Genomic DNA, 22,906 nt, shown 5'->3' on the forward strand with positions numbered 1-22,906 from the left:
ACTCTATGGCTGCTTACCGTGAATGGGTGTGTAACGTCGAGTTTGTCAGTCTGTTTCTATCATCCAGTTTGTAATCTACCTCCATCAAGCAATTTACATCGAAACTCCGAATATTCATGCCTTTGAAAAGGAAAGAGTTGTAAAGAGGTGAGTAGCGTTTAGTTACATGATTTTTATTCTGAGACAATGCACTATTGTTGATTATAAGTGTTTTAAATCAAATGGTGGTTTCGGGCAAATATCGCATGAGAAGTAGAACGAAGTTGGCCGATTTTGGCGTATTTCTGGCATTAAGTTGGCGGGATTTTTGCAAAGGCTTCTGGCAATCTGTCTTGTCGTATTCAGATTTTGCGGCTGCTTTTTCGTGGCCTCCAGTAGAAATAATATGATTACTCATTTTGTGCAGGATGAATTTATCTATTGACTGTGAGGGTGAGTGGTAGCATTTTCGTTCGGTCCTACTAATTGCCGTCTGAAGCATTTAAAATTTAGATTTTGGTACCAAAAAAATATCAAATTGGGTTGAGCTCAGGCTCAATGTTAGTCAGTTAGTAGGGCTAGGGAGTTTAAAGTTTAGTCCATTTAACATCTAAAAATGTATTCAACTCAAGGACTTGAACCCGAAAGAACTGGCATCAATGATTACAAAACAATTTAAATGTTGTTTCTATCTTGATTAGAAATGTATCTAGTTACAGCAGTTCAAAGTCTGTAATTTCAGACTGATTTTTACTTTTACTTTTACCCCAAAATTACCATTGGAAAGTTGTGACCGAAATCGCATGCGGTTTCCGTTATAATAAAAACGCTCTGATTATTCCCAGACACCTGTCTGGGGATAATAAAAATTTGTTATCCCCAGACACCTGTCTGGGGATAACAAATTTTCATTATCCCCAGACGCATATTTGAAACTCCGCTCTTTTAAACAATTATCCACATTCCAGAATATGGAATGTTTCCAGATGCACAAAGAAATAAGGAAAGTTAATAAAATATCTATAAAAACATAAAATTAACCAACATTAAAATCAGTTGTTACTACATATACACAATATGCGTCGACTTCGAAGTCGGTGTCATGGCCGAATGGTTTAGTCGTCTGCCCTGGAAGTTTGACCATAATCGACGTTGTGGGTTCGAATCCTGGTAACGTTACTTTTTTTTTTTTTTTTAAATTCCGTCTTCTTTTTACAGAACGTTGAAAGGGATAAATGTCCCATCCATCCTCCCCCCCCCCCCACCTCTTTTTTTTTTATTATTAAACTCTCTCTCTCTCTCTCTCTCTCTCTCTCTCTCTCTCTCTCTCTCTCTCTCTCTCTCTCTCTCTCTCTCTTGTTTTTTTCTAGTTTCTAGCAATTGTATTCGTCCCCACTCCGATCTCAATTAGTGTCTAAAAAGAATAAATAATTAAAAAGCAACCAAACAGAAATATTCAGAGAGCGACCAAATGGTCAGAAAGAGGAGAAAAAAAAACAATAATTGTTTTAAAAATAAAAAAAATAATTGTTTTAAAAATAAAAACAATTTAAGAAATTCATGCTCAGAAACGGAACATTTACATAAAGGTTTAGCAAACAAAAAATTCTAAGGTTTAGGTCAAAATATAAAAAAAAAGAAAAAGAGAGATTTCCCTAGGAGCAGGGAATAGTGTTAACAATGATAATAATAATAATAATAATAATAATAATAATAATAATAATAATAATAATAATAATAATAATAGTATGATAATAAGAGTATTAATAATAAAAATAATACTATTATTGATAATAATATAATAATGATTATGATGGTAATAGTAATAATAATAACAAATATTACAATTATTATTATTATTACTATTATTATTATTATTATTATTATTATTATTATTATTATTATTATTATTATTATTATTATTATTTGACCAAAAAAAAAAAAATAAAAAAAAACAATAATCAGGGTGTCCAGGGAAGTCGGAAAGTTGGAAATTTGTCGGAAATTTCATACTTGGTCGGAAATGTTGGAAATAATGAGATTGAGGGTGAAATTTCCTCTAAAATTAGAAAAATCAGGAATTTCTTGCTTAAAATGTGATATAAAAAATGTACGAAGGACAACTGCTGTGCACACAATTTTATTAGTTTACTACAACTTTCACCACATCATCATCCGTGTCACCATCACTATTACAAACTACTACATCATCCCTACCACCAACACCACTCACAAATGCAACCGCCACCACATCATCATCCCCATCACCACCACTACCACATCCCATACAATCACTACAACTACTACCACATCATCATACCCACCACCACAACTACTCCAACCACCACCACATCATCATCCTTATCACCACTACTACTGCAACTGCTACCACATCATCATCACTACCACCACTACTGCAATCACTACCACCACATCATCGCCATCACCACTACTGCAACCACTACCACATCATCATCACTACCACCACTACTGCAACCACTACCACATCATCATCACTACCACCACTACTGCAACCACTACCACATCATCATCACTACCACATCATCATCACTACCACCACTACTGCAACCACTACCACATCATCATCACTACCACCACTACTGCAACCACTACCACATCATCATCACTACCACATCATCATCACTACCACCACTACTGCAACCACTACATCATCATCACTACCACCACTACTGCAACCACTACGACATCATCATCACTACCACCACTACTGCAACCACTACTACATCATCATCACTTCCACCACTACTGCAACTGCAACCACATCATCATCACCACCACCACAACTGCAACCACTACATCATCATCACTACCACCACTACTGCAACCACTACCACATCATCATCACTACCACCACTACTGCAACCACTACTACATCATCATCACTACCACCACTACTGCAACTGCAACCACATCATCATCACCACCACCACAACTGCAACCACTACATCATCATCACTACCACCACTACTGCAACCACTACCACATCATCATCACTACCACCACTACTGCAACCACTACCACATCATCATCACTACCACCACTACTGCAACCACTACCACATCATCACTATACCACTACTGCAACCACTACATCATCATCACTACCACCACTACTGCAACCACTACATCATCATCACTACCACCACTACTGCAACCACTACATCATCATCCCTACCACCACCACACCGCCATTGCTACAACTACTACTACATAACCATCTATACCACCTTCACCATTACTACAACCACCACTACATCATCATTCCCTATCACCTCCACGACCATAACCACCACCACATTCATCACCATGCCTACCACTACTACAACCACCACATCACTATCCATAACACCACCACTATTACTACAACCAACATATCATCATCATCCCTACCACAACCACCACGACTACAATCGCTGCCACATCATCATCCCTACCATCATTACTACAACCATTATAAACAACTACCACTGCACTACCATCTCTACCACTAGTACCAGTACTTACTGCCACATCATACCTACAAACAAATCATATGAGTATTTTTAAAAGTGAAAATGGGGATGGGTGGTGGCTTTTGACATTGTATAATCACATGGAACCATTCTCTAAGTAGATAAGATTTTATATGTTGCTATCAGTTTTGAAATTCCTCCGAATGTTGTCAAAAATTGCTGCGAGACACATTTTGGGTTGCCTCTCAGTAAATTTTAATGAGATTCAATTTTATAGATTATAGTCGCATGGATGGGTCATGATCTGTGCTCTGAGAAATTTCCTCCTTTTTTGACCAGTCATTTTCACCTTTGCTCTTACTTTAAAATATGGATTGTTTTGAGGTATAACCTATTTTAAGTAGGATTGTCTTTTTCAAGCCTATAGAACGCTGTGGGGATGGCAAGAATTGGTAAAATACCTGGTAGGAAATTTCACTTCTAGGTAGGAAATTTTAAGGTTGAATTTCCCTGGACACCCTGATAATAGATCTAGACCAAATTAAATAATGAAATAATATTATCGGAGAAATAAAAAATTCAACTGATTAAAAAAACTCTTGCTCGGAACTCGGAACAAAAGTGAAAACAAACAATGAAAATCAATTGGGAAGAAAGAAGGAAAAGTAAAAAAAAAAAAAATGAGTGGGGGGGGGGGGGGGGGGAGGGGTCGCGACTGGGTCGAATCTGTGCAGCTAAAAGGAGTAAAATGAAAGGTGGCCTTACCCACTGAGCTGCCTATCCACATCGCTATCGGAATATTTTAAATTCATATATGAGCTAAACATATTTCCACCATTTTTGCTTCCTTGTTTTGGTAGTTATTTTCATCTCTGATTCGAATAAAATATGTTGTTGGATCTAGTTTTGTGGACGTGTGATACTAAATTGTATTGTCTTGTGCGAAGCAGACAGGAAAATAACAGGTGTGGGTTTTGGGCTTTGGGGCGAACAACACCGTGGCCTAGGAATTCGTCCGCGACATAAAAATTATTCCCGGTCGTCCCCAAAATTGTGGCCAGAATGAGCAAATTATAGAAACAAGAGATGATCAATAAAGTTAACAGGTAGGTTGGTAATGAAAATTTAAATGGTTGGTGGACTATGAACAGATTTGATGATTAACAACTTTCTTCCTGGTTGAAAATAAAAAGTCGAATTGCCAGTTTGACGTTTTCAGATCAAAGTAACAAAAGAAATTTCATTGATCCATTTGCTTTGAAATATTTTTTTAAAAAGAGCTGGATTTGACATTTGATCACTATTTACTTTCATCTTGTGTTAAATATCACTTGATATATTAACTGTTTTGGGACACAACCACTAGTATTTTTTCCAGAATATTTGGTATTTTTCACGCCTAGTTTGACATTTTGCATAAAATCTTTCTGCCCACTTGCTACATGCGTCTGGGGATAGTATCCCCAGACAGGTGTCTGGGGATAACAAAAATTGGTTATCCCCAGACACCTGTCTGGGGATAACGAATTTTTATTATCCCCAGACAGGCGTCTGGGAATAATGACATGTCTGAGAATAAGTAAATTTCTTATTGTCAGTAGACAGGTCTGGGAATAGGAACATTTCTTATTGTCAGACATGTCTGGGAATAAGAAATGTTCTTATTCCCAGACACGTTTTTAAAACTCCACTCTTTTAAACATTTATCCACATTCCAGACTATGGAATGCTTCAAAATGCACACAGAAATAAGTAAAGTTGAAATAATATCAATAGAAACAAAAAATAACCAGCAATAAATCAGTCGATGGATATTAGGCTACTATATATACAGAATATGCATTGAGTTTCATGTGGGTGTCGTGGCCGAATGGCTAAGTCGTCTGCCTTGAAGGCTTGTCAGAATCGACGCTGTGGGTTCAAATCCTGGTTCCACCACTTTTTTTTTACCCCGTCTTCTTTATACAGAGCGTTGCAAATGATACAAGTACCATCCACCTCTCTCTCTCTCTCTCTCTCTCTCTCTCTCTCTCTCTCTCTCTCTCTCTCTCTCTCTCTCTCTCTCTCTCTCTCTCTCTCTCTCTCTGTGTGTTACTTTCTAGCAAATTGTCATATTCGTCCCCACTCTGATCTCAAAAAGTATATATTCTAAAAAAATAAATTAATTAAAAAACAAACAAACAGAAATATTCGGAGAGAGAACAAATGGTCAGATATAGAAATAAAAAACCCAATAAATAATTAAAAAAACAAAAAAACAAACAGTTTTAAGACATTCATGCTCAGAAATGGAATAAGGAGAAAAAAAGGAGAAAAGAATAAACTCGCTCAAAAAAAAAAAAAAAAAGAGAGAGAGAGAGAGAGCGAGGTTATATTTTGCTGGTTTATTTATCTTTTAATTTTATTTTGGTCAAATTAAAAATTTTTTTCTCTTAATCAGGGAGGATAATCTTCCGCGAAATTCCGGGATTTTGAAAATTGAGACAAAAGGCAATTGATGGTCAAAAAGGAAGTGGATGGGGGAGGGGGTAATTGAGTCTAGATTTTATTTGTAAGTAGGTCAAGAGTAGTAGTTACAGTTATAAGTCTGTTTAAAAAGATATATTATAACTTCCCTTTAATTAGAAAAAAATATAGATCTTAGCATAATTATTAAGACCTTCAGAATGTGAATACAAATGATAACAAATATATCTAAACATATGGGAAAGAACTCGATGACTTGATGGCAAAATTGAAGAAAATTAAAATAAGGGAGCCGTTATTTTCACTGTACAGTGAAAATAGTGTGTCAGGCTATTTTCACCGTACGGTGATAATATCTTGACACTATTTTCACCGTACTGTGATAATGATATGGAAGGCTATATTCACTGTATGTTGATAATAGTGTGGGAGACTATTTTCACCGTACGGTAATGTCTTATTTGACGATTGTCACCGTACGGTGATAATAGTGTCGAAGACTATTTTCACTGTATGGTAGTATCTTAATGGACAATTTTCAATGTACGGTGATAATAGTGTCGAAGACTATTTTCACCGTATGGTGGTATCTTAATGGACAATTTTCAACGTACGGTGATAATAGTGTCAAAGACTATTTTCACCGTATGGTAGTATCTTAATGGACAATTTTCAACGTACGGTGATAATAGTGTCGAAGACTATTTTCACCGTACGGTAGTATCTTGGTGGACAATTTTCAACGTATGGTGATAATAGTGTGGTAGACTATTTTCACAGTACGGTAGTATCTTGGTGGACAATTTTCAACGTACGGTGATAATAGTGTGTCAGGCTATTTTCACAGTATGGTAGTATCTTGGTGGACGATTTTCAACGTACGGTGATAATAGTGTCGAAGACTATTTTCACAGTACGGTAGTATCTCGATAGACGATTCTCACTGTATGGTGTCACAATGTAGGTACAGGCAAATGTACTGACCTACGTGACGATCCCAAAGCCAGAGTACGGTGGCTATTTACCCCAGGTTTGAGACATTAAAGGTGGTTCCACACAACACATAAAACTAAATGCACATCGCAAGACAATTGAATTATGATTTTATAACTGTTTATTACAATCTAAATGAAAATAAAAGGAAGGAAAGAATGATATTCAAATTATAAGGGTGACAACATATAAGAAAAGATCAAAAATGATGATGATGCATGATGGTGATGATGCAAATAATAATCTACAGGTTGGAAATGTTTTTTTTTTTATTAAATTGTTTTCCCGATAAATAGGGAACCAAAATGTTTTTCAAGATAATAAACAAATGTTACTGGTATCACGTCTGGTTTATAGCCGGGGCTAACCGACTCTATTCTGTATAGAAAGAGATACATGATTAATAAAATAATCCTATATTCACACTTAATCCTGTGCCATACTTATTCATAAGTGAGACTTATCTTAGCACATCATTTCAATCTAGAGAGATTGACGATTACTCTTAATTATCTCAAAATTAATATTTCAATATTTATTTACGACAGAGATTAAATAAGTGTAGATAACTTTTTATTCTTTAATCAATCTTTACATCTGTTATCCTTAAACTTCAACCACGATATTAAAATATCTTAATATTTGTATTCTGAAGAAATACACAATAATAGTACACATGGAAATTCACTGCTGATGATCTTACATCATAAATCTCATAAAACTTATAGCATAAACTATCATTAAAATCACAATGTATTAATGGAAACACACCATTAATAGAGCCGTCAAATAACGAAATTTCACTGGCGGTTAATATACAAAGTTAATATTAATTTCAAAGCCAAGTGAATTTCTTCAAAATGGAATGACTTGTGTGAGTCTTAGAGAGGACCTAGCATGTCTCTGCTCTGTTCAGGCTATCGTGATGGACTGACTAAAATTGGTAAAACTCTCTTCTATATAATAAAACTTCGTCTACCCAACCCATGGTCATAGACAATAAATTAACGTAACTCAGGATCAGTCAAGACATTCTATTATTTAGTCAATTCTCAAAAGTGTCAGGTTTCCACCAAAGTCCGATAACGAACTACCCGGTTTCCGGAACTCTTAAGAAAACTTTCTTATACAATAGTTACGGGACTAAAGAAACTTTTTTACTCAATAGTCACGGGACTAGTCTCCCTGCCACGCTATCTCTCTATCTCCCATAACGGCGCCACTCTATCCTAATGTCATTAAGGTGACTATTTAATATTCATCAACGATGTTTTTCCAACAAAAGAGAACAAACAAAAAAAACAACACTGAATACTTAAGGCGAAATAACCGGACACGCAAAGGTAACATAACAGGAAACAAGCATCATTGCTCACCTAGCACTGGCAACAAGCGTTTTGTGACATATGGTAAAAATAGCCTGACACACTATTTTCACCGTACGGTGATAATGATATGGAAGGTTATCTTCACTGTACGGTGATGATAGTGATGGAGACTATTTTCACCATATGGCAATATCTTGGTGGACGATTTTCACCGTACGGTGAAAATAGCCTCACACACTATTTTCACAGTACGGTGATATCTTGGAGGAAGATTTTCCCTGTACGTTGATAATGGTGTGGAAGGCTATATTTGCAGTACGGTGATACTAGTGTAGGAGACTATTTTCACCGTACGGTAATATCTTGATGGATGATTTTCACCTGACGATTATACTGATAATAGAGGGGTAGGCTATATTAACTGTAAGGTGATAGTATTTTTGGAGGCTATTTTCACCGTATGGTGATAATGGTATCTTGGTAGCTATCAGACAGATGATGTATTAAAAAAAAGAAAAAGTTTGCCGAGAAAAAAAGCTAGGGAACCCAAATATTCGCTCAACTAATCCTAAGAAAAAATACACCCTAGTACCTTTATCTACCTCTAATAGGAAAAACAAACAACCTATAGCTATCCCTAATAGAAAAAAAAATCCTAGGACTGCTTTGCACTACCTTTCAACACCTCACAAATCAAAATGGCGACCGACAATCAAAACAGTGGTCAAATTTGGAAATTTTTAACTTTCACAAATCTATCAAGGTTTGTTCTATATGATGACAAATTGAATAAATAAACGTCTGACAAAAGGTCCACAAAGTGAAAATACAAATTGAAAGAAATGCTATAACGAGGAGCTTTCGGGACGCATCCCTAGCTTCTGTTCTCGGCAAACTTTTTCTTTTTTCTAATACTGTGCCCGTCTGCACGCAGAAAGAAAATGATTTTGGATCGAATTGGAATTGGACCGGATGCTGAGGCGACTACATCACAGTTGTTTCCTGACTTCTGGTTGGATAATACATACATATGGTGAAAATTGTCTGTCAAGCTATTATCACCGTATGATGAAAATAGCCTGACACACTATTATCACCGCATGATGAAAATAGCCTGACACACTATTATCACCGTATGGTGAAAATAGCCTGACACGCTATTATCACTGTATGGTGAAAGTAGCCTGACACACTATTATTTACCGTATGGTGAAAATAGCCTGACACACTATTATCACCGTATGGTGAAAATAGCCTGACACACTATTTTCACTGTATGGTGAAAATAGCCTGACACACTATTTTCACTGTATGGTGAAAATAGCCTGACACACTATTTTCTCTGTACGGTGAAAAAAGTCAGTCTGTTAAAATAATTGGTCTTGTTAAAATATTGATATTATTGATATCGGATTTTACAAGAAAAGAAATATATGAAATTTGAAAATAAAAACAATGAAATGTCCATAAAAAAGTTGGAAAGTATGTATTCAAAATAAAAACTTGGTAAATAATAGTACTGAAAATATTATGGACTAAATTAAAAATGATAAATAACTAAATTAAAAGATATCGATATGAATATTGATATCGTCTGGCAGCCATGATAAGAAGATAATGAAAACATGGCATTTCGGCGCAGAGTTAAAAAGTGTCTGTGCATAGATATAGAGCCCTGAAATTTGGCATGAACAAAGTTTAGATGTTATTCTAAAAACAAGTGTTTTTATTTTAAAAACACACACTGTAAATAAGAAGGAAGGACTTCTGTAGTTTCACAGCGCCTAAAGAGGTGATTTTTTGAGTGGGTTGATAGAAAAGGATGGTCATGGCATTTGTATGGGAAAAGAAAGAAAGAACGATTTTTCAACTCCACAACTTAGATTTTTATTCAATCTTTGATATTAATACGTCATTAGTATCATCATGTGTACATGCATCCATTTCATCAATTTTATTTGTTAACGATTATGAATCTGAAATACAAGAGCAGAAATTAAGCAACAAATTCAATGAAATTATAAATATCACCAGCGGGGCTCGAACCCACGTAGTTCAGATCAGAAGTCCGAAGACTAATCGACTGAGCTGATGAATCAGTTGACAATGGAGAGTTGGAACTTTGTGTCCTACTGCGCTGAGTTTTTACTTTAATATGACAACGAAATCTAAAAATAGCGACCAATCAAAAATTATAATTCATTTAAACAAATGATTTTTTTTTACAAACTTTAAAATTCTAAAAATAGAACACTGTAATAGATTTTATATCGATTTATATGGAAGACGTTGTTTACGAATACGTGAAGTTAATTGGAAAAAATATCGAACCAGACAAACGTGAGACACTTCCTCATGAAGATTTCACATATTCTGAGACTAAATAGCGATGTACGTTTTAGTCAAAACCCTGCTTAGCGACATTCACCCCTGATCTTGGTTTTTAAACTATATGTTTTTAGTAATATAACCCCCTAAATAGGAATATATCATTTTTTGATAAAAACCCTGCTTAGCGACATTCACCCCTGGTCTTGATTTTTAAACTATATGTTTTTAGTAATATAACCCCCGAAATAGGGATACACATTTTAGTAAAAATCCTGTTTAGCTACATCTAGCAAATCTAACAGACTCAGCTACCCATTCATTGCTGGGTGGAAGGGGGGTTAGAAAAAATCTCAACTGCAAGCGGGGTCAATCCTGGTCGCTTTGCTTGTGACGCGAGTGCTCTACCAACTGAGCTATCAGCACCCTATTAATCACATGGATTTCAATTAATTAAAAATAAAAGTGAGTAAAGAGTCTTTTCCAAGGACTCAAATATGCACGGCTTAGAGCGGGACTCAAACCCAGTACCTATCGGTCTCTTACCACTAGACCACACCCGCCTTCTACCTCGAACTTTTCGTAGTACTAACAAGTTTTGGCTCCAAACTGACAACTATATAAAACAATAAACAAAAATGGAAATAACAGCTTCATAAAAGAACAAAATACCAAACACGGAACATTTCGGGCTCAAAACCCTTCTTCAGCCAACAACAAGAAAACAATAAAGACATAAATACATTGCTAATTTCCAGACAGACGACATCGACATTTACTTGTTCATTATTTATTGTTATATTTAATTACTTGTTTATTATTTATTGTTATATTTATTTACTTGTTTATTATTTATTGTTATATTTATTTACTTGTTTATTATTTATTGTTATATTTAATTACTTGTTTACTATTTATTGTTATATTTATTTACTTGTTTATTATTTATTGTTATATTTATTTACTTGTTTATTATTTATTGTTATTATTTACTTGTTTATTATTTATTGTATATTTATTGTTACTATTTATTTATTGTTTATTATTTATTGTTATATTTATTTACTTGTTTATTATTATTGTTATATTTATTTACTTGTTTATTATTTATTGTTATATTTATTTACTTGTTTATTATTTATTGTTATATTTATTTACTTGTTTACTATTTATTGTTATATTTATTTACTTGTTTACTATTTATTGTTATATTTATTTACTTGTTTACTATTTATTGTTATATTTATTTACTTGTTTACTATTTATTGTTATATTTATTTACTTGTTTATTATTTATTGTTATATTTATTTACTTGTTTATATTTATTGTTATATTTATTTACTTGTTTATTATTTATTGTTATATTTATTTACTTGTTTATATTTATTGTTATATTTATTTACTTGTTTATATTTATTGTTATATTTATTTACTTGTTTATTATTTATGTTATATTTATTTACTTGTTTATTATTTATTGTTATATTTATTTACTTGTTTATTATTTATTGTTATATTTATTTACTTGTTTATTATTTATTGTTATATTTATTACTTGTTTATTATTTATTGTTATATTATTTACTTGTTTACTATTTATTGTTTATATTTATTTACTTGTTTACTATTTATTGTTATATTTATTACTTGTTTATATTTATTGTTATATTTATTTACTTGTTTATTATTTATTGTTATATTTATTTACTTGTTTATTATTTATTGTTCTATTTATTTACTTGTTTATTATTTATTGTTATATTTATTGACTTGTTTATTATTTATTGTTATATTTATTTACTTGTTTATTATTTATTGTTATATTTATTTACTTGTTTACTATTTATTGTTTATTTATTTACTTGTTTATTATTTATTGTTATATTTATTTACTTGTTTATTATTTATTGTTATATTTATTTACTTGTTTATTATTTATTGTTATATTTATTTACTTGTTTATTATTTATTGTTATATTTATTTACTTGTTTATTATTTATTGTTATATTTATTTACTTGTTTATTATTTATTGTTATATTTATTTACTTGTTTATTATTTATTGTTATATTTATTACTTGTTTTTATTGTTATTTATTGTTACTTGTTTATATTTATTGTTTATTATTATGTTATATTATGTTATATTTATTTACTTGTTTATTATTTATTGTTATATTTATTTACTTGTTTATTATTTATTGTTATATTTATTTACTTGTTTATTATTTATTGTTAATTTATTTACTTGTTTATTATTTATTGTTATATTTATTTACTTGTTTATTATTTATTGTTATATTTATTTACTTGTTTATTATTTATTGTTATATTTATTTACTTGTTTATTATTTATTGTTATATATTTATTTACTTTTTTTTTATTTATTTGTTATATTTATTTACTTGTTTATTATTTATTGTTATATTTATTTACTTGTTATTATTATTTATTGTTATATTTATTTACTTGTTTATTATTTATTGTTATATTTGTTTTATTAGTTTATATTTATTTGTTATATATTTACTAACTTGTTTACTATTTATTGTTATATTTATTTACTTGTTTAATATTTATTGTTATATTTATTTACTTGTTTATTATTTATTGTTATATTCAATTACTTACTTGTTTACTATTTATTGTTATATTTCTTTACTTACTTGTTTATTATTTATTATTATATTTATTTTCAATATTATTATTATTTATTTTTCCTTCTGTTCCAATAGAATCACAAAATTTGACAGAGGATAGTTATTACCAGCACCAATCAAGTTTGAGGACTCAAGTATGGAATATTCTTGACAAAAGTGAGTTGGAATTTAAAAAAAACTCATTTCACTATTTTTATCAAACGTGAAAACGTTCAGCTTATGACCAAAAAAAAAAAGAAGAAAAGAAATAAAAGCGAATTTCAAATTTTGTCAAAATCTGTATATTTGCATTCCCAACCACAAGATAATATGAGAAAATAAAAGTAGCAACCTGGATTAGTATTTTCTTTTTCACAAGCTTTGAAAACAGAGATGAACGTTACAGAGGAGAGAAGGAAAATTTGTGTTTAATTGATATATAAAGTAGGCCTGGCTTCTTGGCTGACTATCGTTTTTATTGGGGGGGGGGGGTTGAAAATATTTTGTTACTACATATGGAAGCTACTCCGTGATACGGCCATGGCCACTTATTTCTCGGACCATAAATAAAAAAAAAAAAAACTCTTGGCGTTGTTTAAGGCGGCCAGATGATACAGTTAAGCCCACTCTTCGTGATGCTGAAAGGATTAAGATGTGATTGAAATGCCGTTAAACTCATAAACGAAGAAACTTCCTCCTCACGTCATCTGCTTGTCTTTGAAATGATCAATCTACCTTAACCCCCAGATAAAGAACAACAAAAATGAGCTTTTATATAGCGCAATATCCACTAAACGTGCTCAAGGCGTTTACAAGGTGACGTTGTCCAACAGCAACATAACATAACTTAAGAAAAGATAAGATAAGATGAACTTTATTAATCCAAAACAGGAAATTACATTGTGTTTTACATGGCTGAAGGTAAAAGATAAGATATTTAGCAGGATAGATGATTATACAACAAACCAGTAACAATGTCTCAAAGCTATTTGAGATTTAGTGCCGTAGAAAACATTCAGATCATTCATTCTCACACTCGCTCTTATATTTACGTTCTCCCTCATTTAGGACAAGAATCAACTATGCGAAGAGCGAGGCTCGAACCCGGGACCTTCAGATCCGAAAGCGAGTGTCATACCACAAGACCACCTAGCCGCACATAACCCTGAGATAGACATGCCATTGATACAGGACAAGGCAATCTGAAGATACGTAATTGTCTTGCCAGAGTGATCTTTTCAACAATCAGGAAACCAATGGTTGTCCATTGTCATATAATTTATAAAGACCAATTTTACAAGACAGCCATCTTCAGTCTAAGTCAGACAGCAGACTTTTTATGGCAAGGTCCATTGACTGGCCCTTTTTTTTTACACCCTCTGATATCCACAATGAGAATCTGATACTAGAGACCTTTAGCAAATCCATGGACTTAATTCACTCAATCCTGGAAAATTTTGCTCCTTTTCAAAATTGTAAAAAATGTATTAAAAATGAGCATGTACATAGATAATTTTATTTAACTACCATTACCATGTAAAAACTAAAAACATTAGCTTTGCTACTACACCTATAATTTGTCCCAGAAAAATGTAATAAATAGGCACGGGGTAAAAGTAACCCGGATAAACTACGGATATAGTCGGTGTTAGGGTTGAGTGAGTTAAGAATTAGGACTTAAGACCTATCTATCACATGATCGCTGTCGTATTTAACATTGGAAAACACCCTGTGACGTGTGCAAAACATCTGACAAATGATAACCTGTGAAGGGTCGATTGCTCTATCTGGCAAGATTTCTGCACCCAAACGAATCTGGCTTGAAAGACGGACAGAAATCAGAAAACGAAAGTAGATCAGCAGAACGAAAAAAAAGAATGTTTCCGTGTTGGTATTTGATAGAATGTTTGAATTGTTTTACCCTACATTGCTCATGGTAGACGTGAAGAAATGAATAGCTTCTAGAAATTAAAGAAGCACCCAATATTCGTAGTTTGATTTTATCTGGAGCACAATGAGTGAGCCGTACGCTCGAGGTCTTAGTCCAAAGTGTCTACCAGCCCAGCAGTCAGCTCACTAACAACAGTAGCAGGTAGGTTGACAACAATTTTTTTGCTTTCTTTCAATAGCAAGGGGGGGGGGGGGGCAATGTGGCCGAATGGCTGAGGCATTGCACTGTGATCCGGATGACCTGGGTTCGAGCCCCGCTTCAGGCACTTTCGTTTTTTTTCTTGAGCAAGATTATTAACCCCCGATATGCTCACTTGGGCTACGTGGGTGATAAAAGTTTGAGTTTTTTGGAGGTTTTTTTATTCATGACATTATCAAATTCTTGTTTTCATCAGGTAGAACGTATGATTACCGTGATGACCAACCCTCGTCAGTACAAGATCCCCAACTGGTTCTTGAACAGACAAAAGGATTTCAAGGATGGCCGTTACAGCCAGGTCCTCAGTAACTCCTTGGATAACAAACTCCGTGAAGATTTGGAGAGGCTGAAGAAGATCCGTGCTCACAGAGGTCTTCGACATTTCTGGGGGTGAGGTTTTTTTGTATTTGTTTCTCTCTCTCTCTCTCTCTTCTCTTTCCTCTCTCTCTCTCTCTTCTCTCCTCTCTCTCTCTCCTCCTCTCTCTCTTCTCTCTCTTCTCTCTCTCTCATCTCTCCTCTCTCTTCTTTCTCTCATCTCTATCTATCTATCTCCTCATTTCTTTATTTTGTCTTTCGTTTTTCATCTATAAAGACCCTGCAGTAGTTTGAGTTGCATGGTTGTCAGGTGTATCCTGTGTATAGAGGTGTGTAGGGTTGTCAGGTGTATCCTGTATATAGAGGTGTGCAGGGTTGTCAGGTGTATCCTGTATATAGAGGGGTGTAGGGTTGTCAGGTGTATCCTGTGTATAGAGGTGTGTAGGGTTGTCAAGTGTATCCTGTGTATATAGAGGGGTGCAGGGTTGTCAGGTGTATCCTGTATATAGAGGGGTGCATGGTTGTCAGGTGTATCCTGTGTATAGAGGTGTGTAGGGTTGTCAGGTGTATCCTGTGTATAGAGGGGTGTAGGGTTGTCAAGTGTATCCTGTGTATAGAGGGGTGTAGGGTTGTCAGGTGTATCCTGTATATAGAGGGGTGCAGGGTTGTCAGGTGTATCCTGTGTATAGAGGTGTGCAGGGTTGTCAGGTGTATCCTGTATATAGAGGTGTGTAGGGTTGTCAGGTGTATCCTGTATATAGAGGGGTGCAGGGTTGTCAGGTGTATCCTGTATATAGAGGTGTGCAGGGTTGTCAGGTGTATCCTGTGTATAGAGGTGTGTAGGGTTGTCAAGTGTATCCTGTGTATAGAGGGGTGTAGGGTTGTCAAGTGTATCCTGTGTATATAGGTGTGTAGGGTTGTCAGGTGTATCCTGTATATAGAGGGGTGTAGGGTTGTCAGGTGTATCCTGTGTATAGAGGGTGTAGGGTTGTCAGGTGTATCCTGTGTATAGATGGGTGTAGGGTTGTCAGGTGTATCCTGTGTATAGAGGGGTGTAGGGTTGTCAAGTGTATCCTGTGTATAGAGGTGTGCAGGGTTGTCAAGTGTATCCTGTGTATAGAGGGGTGTAGGGTTGTCAGGTGTATCCTGTGTGTATAGAGGGGTGTAGGGTTGTCAGGTGTATCCTGTGTGTATAGAGGGGTGTAGGGTTGTCAGGTGTATCCTGTGTATAGAGGGGTGTAGGGTTGTCAGGTGTATCCTATGTATAGAGGTGTGCAGGGTTGTCAGGTGTATCCTGTGTATAGAGGGGTGTAGGGTTGTCAGGTGTATCCTGTGTATAGAGGGGTGTAGGGTTGTCAGGTGTATCCTGTGTATAGAGGGGTGCAGGTTGTCAGGTGTATCCTGTGTATAGAGGGGTGCAGGGTTGTCAGGTGTATCCTGTGTATAGAGGGGTGCAGGGTTGTCAGGTGTATCCTGTGTATAGAGGGGTGCAGGGTTGTCAAGTGTATCCTGTGTATAGAGGGGTGTAGGGTTGTCAAGTGTATCCTGTGTATAGAGGGGTGCAGGGTTGTCAAGTGTATCCTGTGTATAAAGGGGTGCAGGGTTGTCAGGTGTATCCTGTGTATAGAGGTGTGCAGGGTTGTCAAGTGTATCCTGTGTATATAGAGGGGTGTAGGGTTGTCAGGTGTATCCTGTGTATAGAGGGGTGTAGGGTTGTCAAGTGTATCCTGTGTATATAGAGGGGTGCAGGGTTGTCAAGTGTATCCTGTATATATAGAGGGGTGTAGGGTTGTCAAGTGTATCCTGTGTATAGAGGGGTGTAGGGTTGTCAAGTGTATCCTGTGTATAGAGGGGTGCAGGGTTGTCAAGTGTATCCTGTATATAGAGGGGTGCAGGGTTGTCAAGTGTATCCTGTATATAGAGGTGTGTAGGGTTGTCATGTGTATCCTGTATATAGAGGTGTGTAGGGTTGTCAAGTGTATCCTGTATATAGAGGTGTGCAGGGTTGTCAGGTGTATCCTGTATATAGAGGTGTGTAGGGTTGTCAGGTGTATCCTGTGTATAGAGGGGTGTAGGGTTGTCAAGTGTATCCTGTGTATATAGAGGTGTGCAGGGTTGTCAGGTGTATTGACCGTTCTGACGTCACCTTAAATCTTTACGATGTTTTGTTATTTCTATCGGAGTCGCTCCGTTCTTTAATATAATGTCCTTTGCAGAAGTGCCATTTCTTTGGGAAGAATAAAAAAGTGAGCTGTTATATAGCGCAATATCCACTAAACATGCTCAAAATGCTTTACTTATGACATGATGCCTTTTAGGCGATATTACAATTTTTTTCGGACAGTGACAACGTTGTAAACGGCCAGGTAGTCATTGTACACCTGAGTACGGTGATAGACTGAGTAAAGAGCCTTCTCCAAAGACTCAGTTATGCGCTGAGCAAGGCTCGAACCCAGGACCTTCCCATCCGAAAGTGAGTGCCATACCACATGGCAACCTAACCACACGGATGGGAGTGGGTGGGAATTGTGCATTTTGGTTTAATACAGGATTGTGGTCTGAGGTGTCAGTGGCATTCACTCCAGAATGAGAGATTTTCACAGACCCGCCTGCTTGAACCTTTTAAAATTTTGTGGTTTTTAAGAGATGAAAAAGGTAGTCGTTATAGTTCACTTTATAGAACACCAATTCACCTTCACAATGACTTAATCACACTTGAAAGTCCTATTTAGTGTGCCATCAACTTCCATCTTCAATAAGTTTAATGGTTTGGAAATGCTCTTGAAGTTGTGACATTTCATAAATCGACTAATTTTCCGTACTGGTTAGTAGGCAGTTTGTGTTCAACAATTGTCGGTTCGTGTTTGTCTGGGTGACATTCTAGCTTTGTTGTAGTGGATTGATCCATACTTTACTGTCATGTTTACTTTTGAGTAGTTTTGTATCAGATACGTTCTAGGTGGGGTTCCTGACCTCCCATAGTGGGCAGGGAGGCACTTATTATGTCTTTTATCCCCCTGTATCACTGGGTGGGGTTCCTGACCTCCCATAGTGGGCAGGGAGGCACTTATTATGTCTTTTATCCCCCTATATCACTGGGTGGGGTTCCTGACCTCCCATAGTGGGCTGGGAGGCACTTATGTCTTTTATCCCCCTGTATCACTGGGTGGGGTTCCTGACCTCCCATAGTGGGCTGGGAGGCACTTATTATGTCTTTTATCCCCCTATATCACTGGGTGGGGTTCCTGACCTCCCATAGTGGGCAGGGAGGCACTTATTATGTCTTTTATCCCCCTATATCACTGGGTGGGGTTCCTGACCTCCCATAGTGGGCAGGAGGCACTTATTATGTCTTTTATCCCCCTATATCACTGGGTGGGGTTCCTGACCTCCCATAGTGGGCTGGGAGGCACTTATTATGTCTTTTATCCCCCTGTATCACTGGGTGGGGTTCCTGACCTCCCATAGTGGGCAGGGAGGCACTTATTATGTCTTTTATCCCCCTGTATCACTGGGTGGGGTTCCTGACCTCCCATAGTGGGCAGGGAGGCACTTATTATGTCTTTTATCCCCCTATATCACTGGGTGGGGTTCCTGACCTCCCATAGTGGGCAGGGAGGCACTTATTATGTCTTTTATCCCCCTATATCTGATTCCCAACAAGCTTCCTGTCTATGTTTTGGAATGAGATAACTTTCAGTCAAATGTTTAGTAGAGTAGAGAGATGCTATTTTTTGTCTTGTAAATCATCTCTCTGTTATGCACTGTATTGTTTTGTTTACATATGATATATGATTTGTAAACATTTGAGTGTATCCCTCTTCTTAGTTGGGACCTGTTCTTGTGTCTGGATGTAAATAATAACGTGAATTTGAATGTAAGCTTCAATTTAATTACAAAAACAGATCAAATGCACGTTTTGGGTTTCCCCTACATAACAGGATGATTGAAACACCACAGATGAATGAGATGATGTGGTTGTGGAGTAGTTAAGGTGTGGTGTTTCATTCATCCTGTTTTGTTGATAAAGGGGAAACCCGAAACGTTCATTTGATCTGTTTTTGTAATTAAATTGAAGCTTACATTCAACTTCCCATTATTATTTATTTCTTCCAGCTTCGAGCAGCATTTACACTACTTGTGTCTGGATGCGACTTAAGGTGATCTCAAACTAAGTACTTTGATAGTGTGTCTTGGAATCTACATCTGTTTCCTCTTTGATCCAATTCCCCTTTAACTTACATTTTCTTGGGTGATTTAATTTTAATTCTAGACCTTTTTACTATCCCATTCTCTTTTTACTGGCGCTAATATGACCTTAATGTGTTGTAATCACTGTAAAACCCTTAAAATTGAAGAAAACAAAATCATCTGGATTTTACTGTCATCAGGGATGTAAATCTTTCAGAAGTTTTCTGAATTCAGATTTCAATTGGGGGGGGGGGGGGCAATAAAAATAATATATAAAAGTGATAAAATAATTTATTTTTAAAGAACCTTCTTATTAAATACTACAACATTATAGTATGGTGCATATAGGCCCAGACATGGCAAGCACTTTCTGTATACACAGAAACACTCCACCAGCTGTTTTGAACGGAAGTGGTTATTTCCACTACAAACGTGCAAGTCTTCGTTATTCACAGGCCATGAATTCAGACAGAAAAATTTTCGATCTGATTCTGAACTACATATCAGTTATAGAGATCTTCAGTTAAAAAAAATTCTGAAATGTTCTGTAAATAGCCAGCGTGGCAACATAACGAACTCAATGTAAAAACGTCATCACAACAATCTATAGGTGCTTATTGGAGTGTGGCAGACTTTGTGAATTTCTTCTTGGTTTAAACTCGAAGCTAAGAATTTTAGAAACTTGTCTTCTTTTTTTTTTTACTGTTGCATATATTTGTTTTTATTTGATGTTGCACTGATATCTCCTGTTTTGACTTAGAATTCTCAGTTCTCTCAAGTTCTCATTCGCATATTCCTGACTAAACTAAGATAAGTAACTGTGGTCGTTGTAGTGTAGTTGTAGAGGCAGACAAGTCATGAGATTACTCTGCTGTAGTAATGACCCTTCATCCAGATCAGATCTGTCCTCAGATTTCTTCATTAGTGTTGGGCTATCCATCCATCTTCATTCCTTTACATTGTTACTTTTGAATTTGTTTGTTTAATTGTTTATGTTGCATCATTGATTTGAGATTCTGATTCTTAGAATAGATTTTGGCCATCCAATCACTTATCAGTAGAGTTAGGCTGAGGAGACTGAGCTTACAATATAATCAATTTGACATCAGGTGATTTTTTAACTGAGATTGATCAATCTTTGTTATATGTTCATCAGTTTTCTTCGCTTCCACTTTTTAGATATAAATGGACTATGAGTAAAATACATACACAACCATTTCCTTTTCTTTGAACCATCAATTTTGTAAAAAGGCAGTATGCGAGTTGGTTTCAGATATTTTTTTGTCATTTGCCATTTACATCCCTCAATCCCTGTGTCATGAGTGTAGACTTTGAGTAGATTTGTATCAGATAAATTTATAGATTTATCAATTGTAAGGTTCCTTTTTTATTGTGTTATAATGAAACAAATTTTAAAAATAAACTAGCTTTTATATAGGGCAATGTCCACTTTATGTGCTCAAAGCGCTTTACAAGGGGTCACTGACCAACTGCAATGTGTAACATGTAGAACGAGACATGACGCCTGTTAGGCGATATTAGTTTGTTGTTTGTTTGTTGTTGTTTTTCTACAGAGACAACGCTGTTAACGGCCAGGTACTCATTTTACACCTTAGTAGGATGAGAGAATGAGTAAAGAGCCTTTTCTAAGGACTCAACTATGCGCTGAGCGAGGCTCGAACTCAGGACCTTCCTATCTGAAAGCGAGTGTCATACCACTAGACTACATAGTCGCACGAAATAGCACTGATTTTTATTGATATTTATTCTTGCCGAATCTGTTCCCACCCGTGTTTGGTCTATAAATAAGCTTAAAATGTGTCTATTTTGTTCTTCTATTTCAGTCTCCGTGTCAGAGGTCAACACACTAAAACTACTGGACGTAGAGGTAGAACTGTTGGTGTGGCCAAGAAGAAATAATTGTGTTGAAATCGCAATAAATATAAAGATATGTAAAAATTTACGTTTTTGTCTTTGTGTTATTTCTTCTCTATACTGCATACTTTCTATCAAAAGGGGGGGGGGGGGTAGACCTGTAAATTCTCGGTCTATTAACTGAAATCAGTCAATTCGTCAAATTCAAATATTTTAAAGATTGAAAGAAAGAATTCATGAATCGTAGTCGAATGACCGTAAAGTAATTAGGAATTTTCCACAGCACTACGCATAGCTCATGGGCCGTTTATATTAGCGATGGATATACAGTAGAACTCGGAAATAGCGAGTTCGACGGGTCCACTCCTGATTACTCGCTATTCCCGAGTTGCCAGGAAAGGTCACTCGGCCGTACAAAAAGATGGCAACACTGGGGAGTGAACCTGAGACTCAGGGAAGTGTAACACCTGTGGGGACTGAATCTGAGACTGGTTATCGACGGGTTTCGTAAAAAAGCAATTACTTTTTTACGAAACCTGACAATATCCGACAAAGTTATGGGAAGTAGGCAACACTGGGGAGTGAACCTGGGACTCAGAGAGGTGTACACAGTGGGGAGAAGAGGATAAAGGTTATCAGTGGAATATGAACCTGGGACTATGGGAGATGGATACCCATTGGGAATTGAAGCCGGACTATGGGAGTTGGGTACCACCAGAGGAGAATGAACCTGACACTATAGAAGGTGGGCACCAATGGGCAAAATTATGGGCAGTAGGCAACACTGGGGAGTGAACATGGGACTCGGAGAGGTGTACACAGTGAGGAGAAGAGGATAAAGGTTATCAGTGGAATATGAACCTGGGACTATGGGAGATGGATACCCATTGGGAATTGAAGCCGGACTATGGGAGTTGGGTACCACCAGAGGAGAATGAACCTGACACTATAGAAGGTGGGCACCAATGGGAATTGATCCTGGGACTATGAGAAATGGATACCATGGGAATTGAAGTTGGACTATGGGGTTGTGTACCTGTAAATTCTCGGTCAATTAACTGAAATCAGTCAATTCGTCAAATTCAAATATTTTAAAGATTGAAGAAGCATTCATGAATCGTAGTCGAATGACCGTAAAGTATTAGGAA

The 22,906-nt window shown here is 35.8% G+C and overlaps 1 protein-coding gene across 4 annotated transcripts; it reads left to right on the forward strand.

Moving 5' to 3' along the window:
- LOC144980354 (small ribosomal subunit protein uS13) lies at window positions 1–21,846 on the forward strand. Of its 4 annotated transcripts, none has more exons than XM_078928037.1 (5): window positions 1–147; window positions 13,325–13,405; window positions 14,297–15,320; window positions 15,574–15,767; window positions 21,728–21,832. In XM_078928037.1, exons 4-5 carry the CDS (start codon window positions 15,583–15,585, stop codon window positions 21,801–21,803), a joined length of 261 nt encoding a protein of 86 aa, XP_078784163.1. In that variant the 5' UTR covers window positions 1–147; window positions 13,325–13,405; window positions 14,297–15,320; window positions 15,574–15,582; the 3' UTR covers window positions 21,804–21,832. The 4 variants fall into 4 exon arrangements, 3 of the variants coding, with proteins under 3 accessions (XP_078784163.1, XP_078784166.1, XP_078784164.1); XM_078928040.1 differs by lacking the exon at window positions 1–147 and adding an exon at window positions 330–432; XR_013646873.1 differs by lacking the exons at window positions 1–147; window positions 14,297–15,320 and adding an exon at window positions 304–432 and having other exon boundaries at window positions 21,728–21,846.
- Window positions 21,847–22,906: the final 1,060 nt, after the last annotated feature.

The sequence above is a fragment of the Berghia stephanieae genome, chromosome 9, assembly GCF_034508935.2.
Source record: "Berghia stephanieae isolate SIO BIC M18660-M18661 chromosome 9, UCSD_Bste_1.3, whole genome shotgun sequence".
NCBI classification, from domain to species: Eukaryota; Metazoa; Mollusca; class Gastropoda; order Nudibranchia; family Aeolidiidae; genus Berghia; species Berghia stephanieae.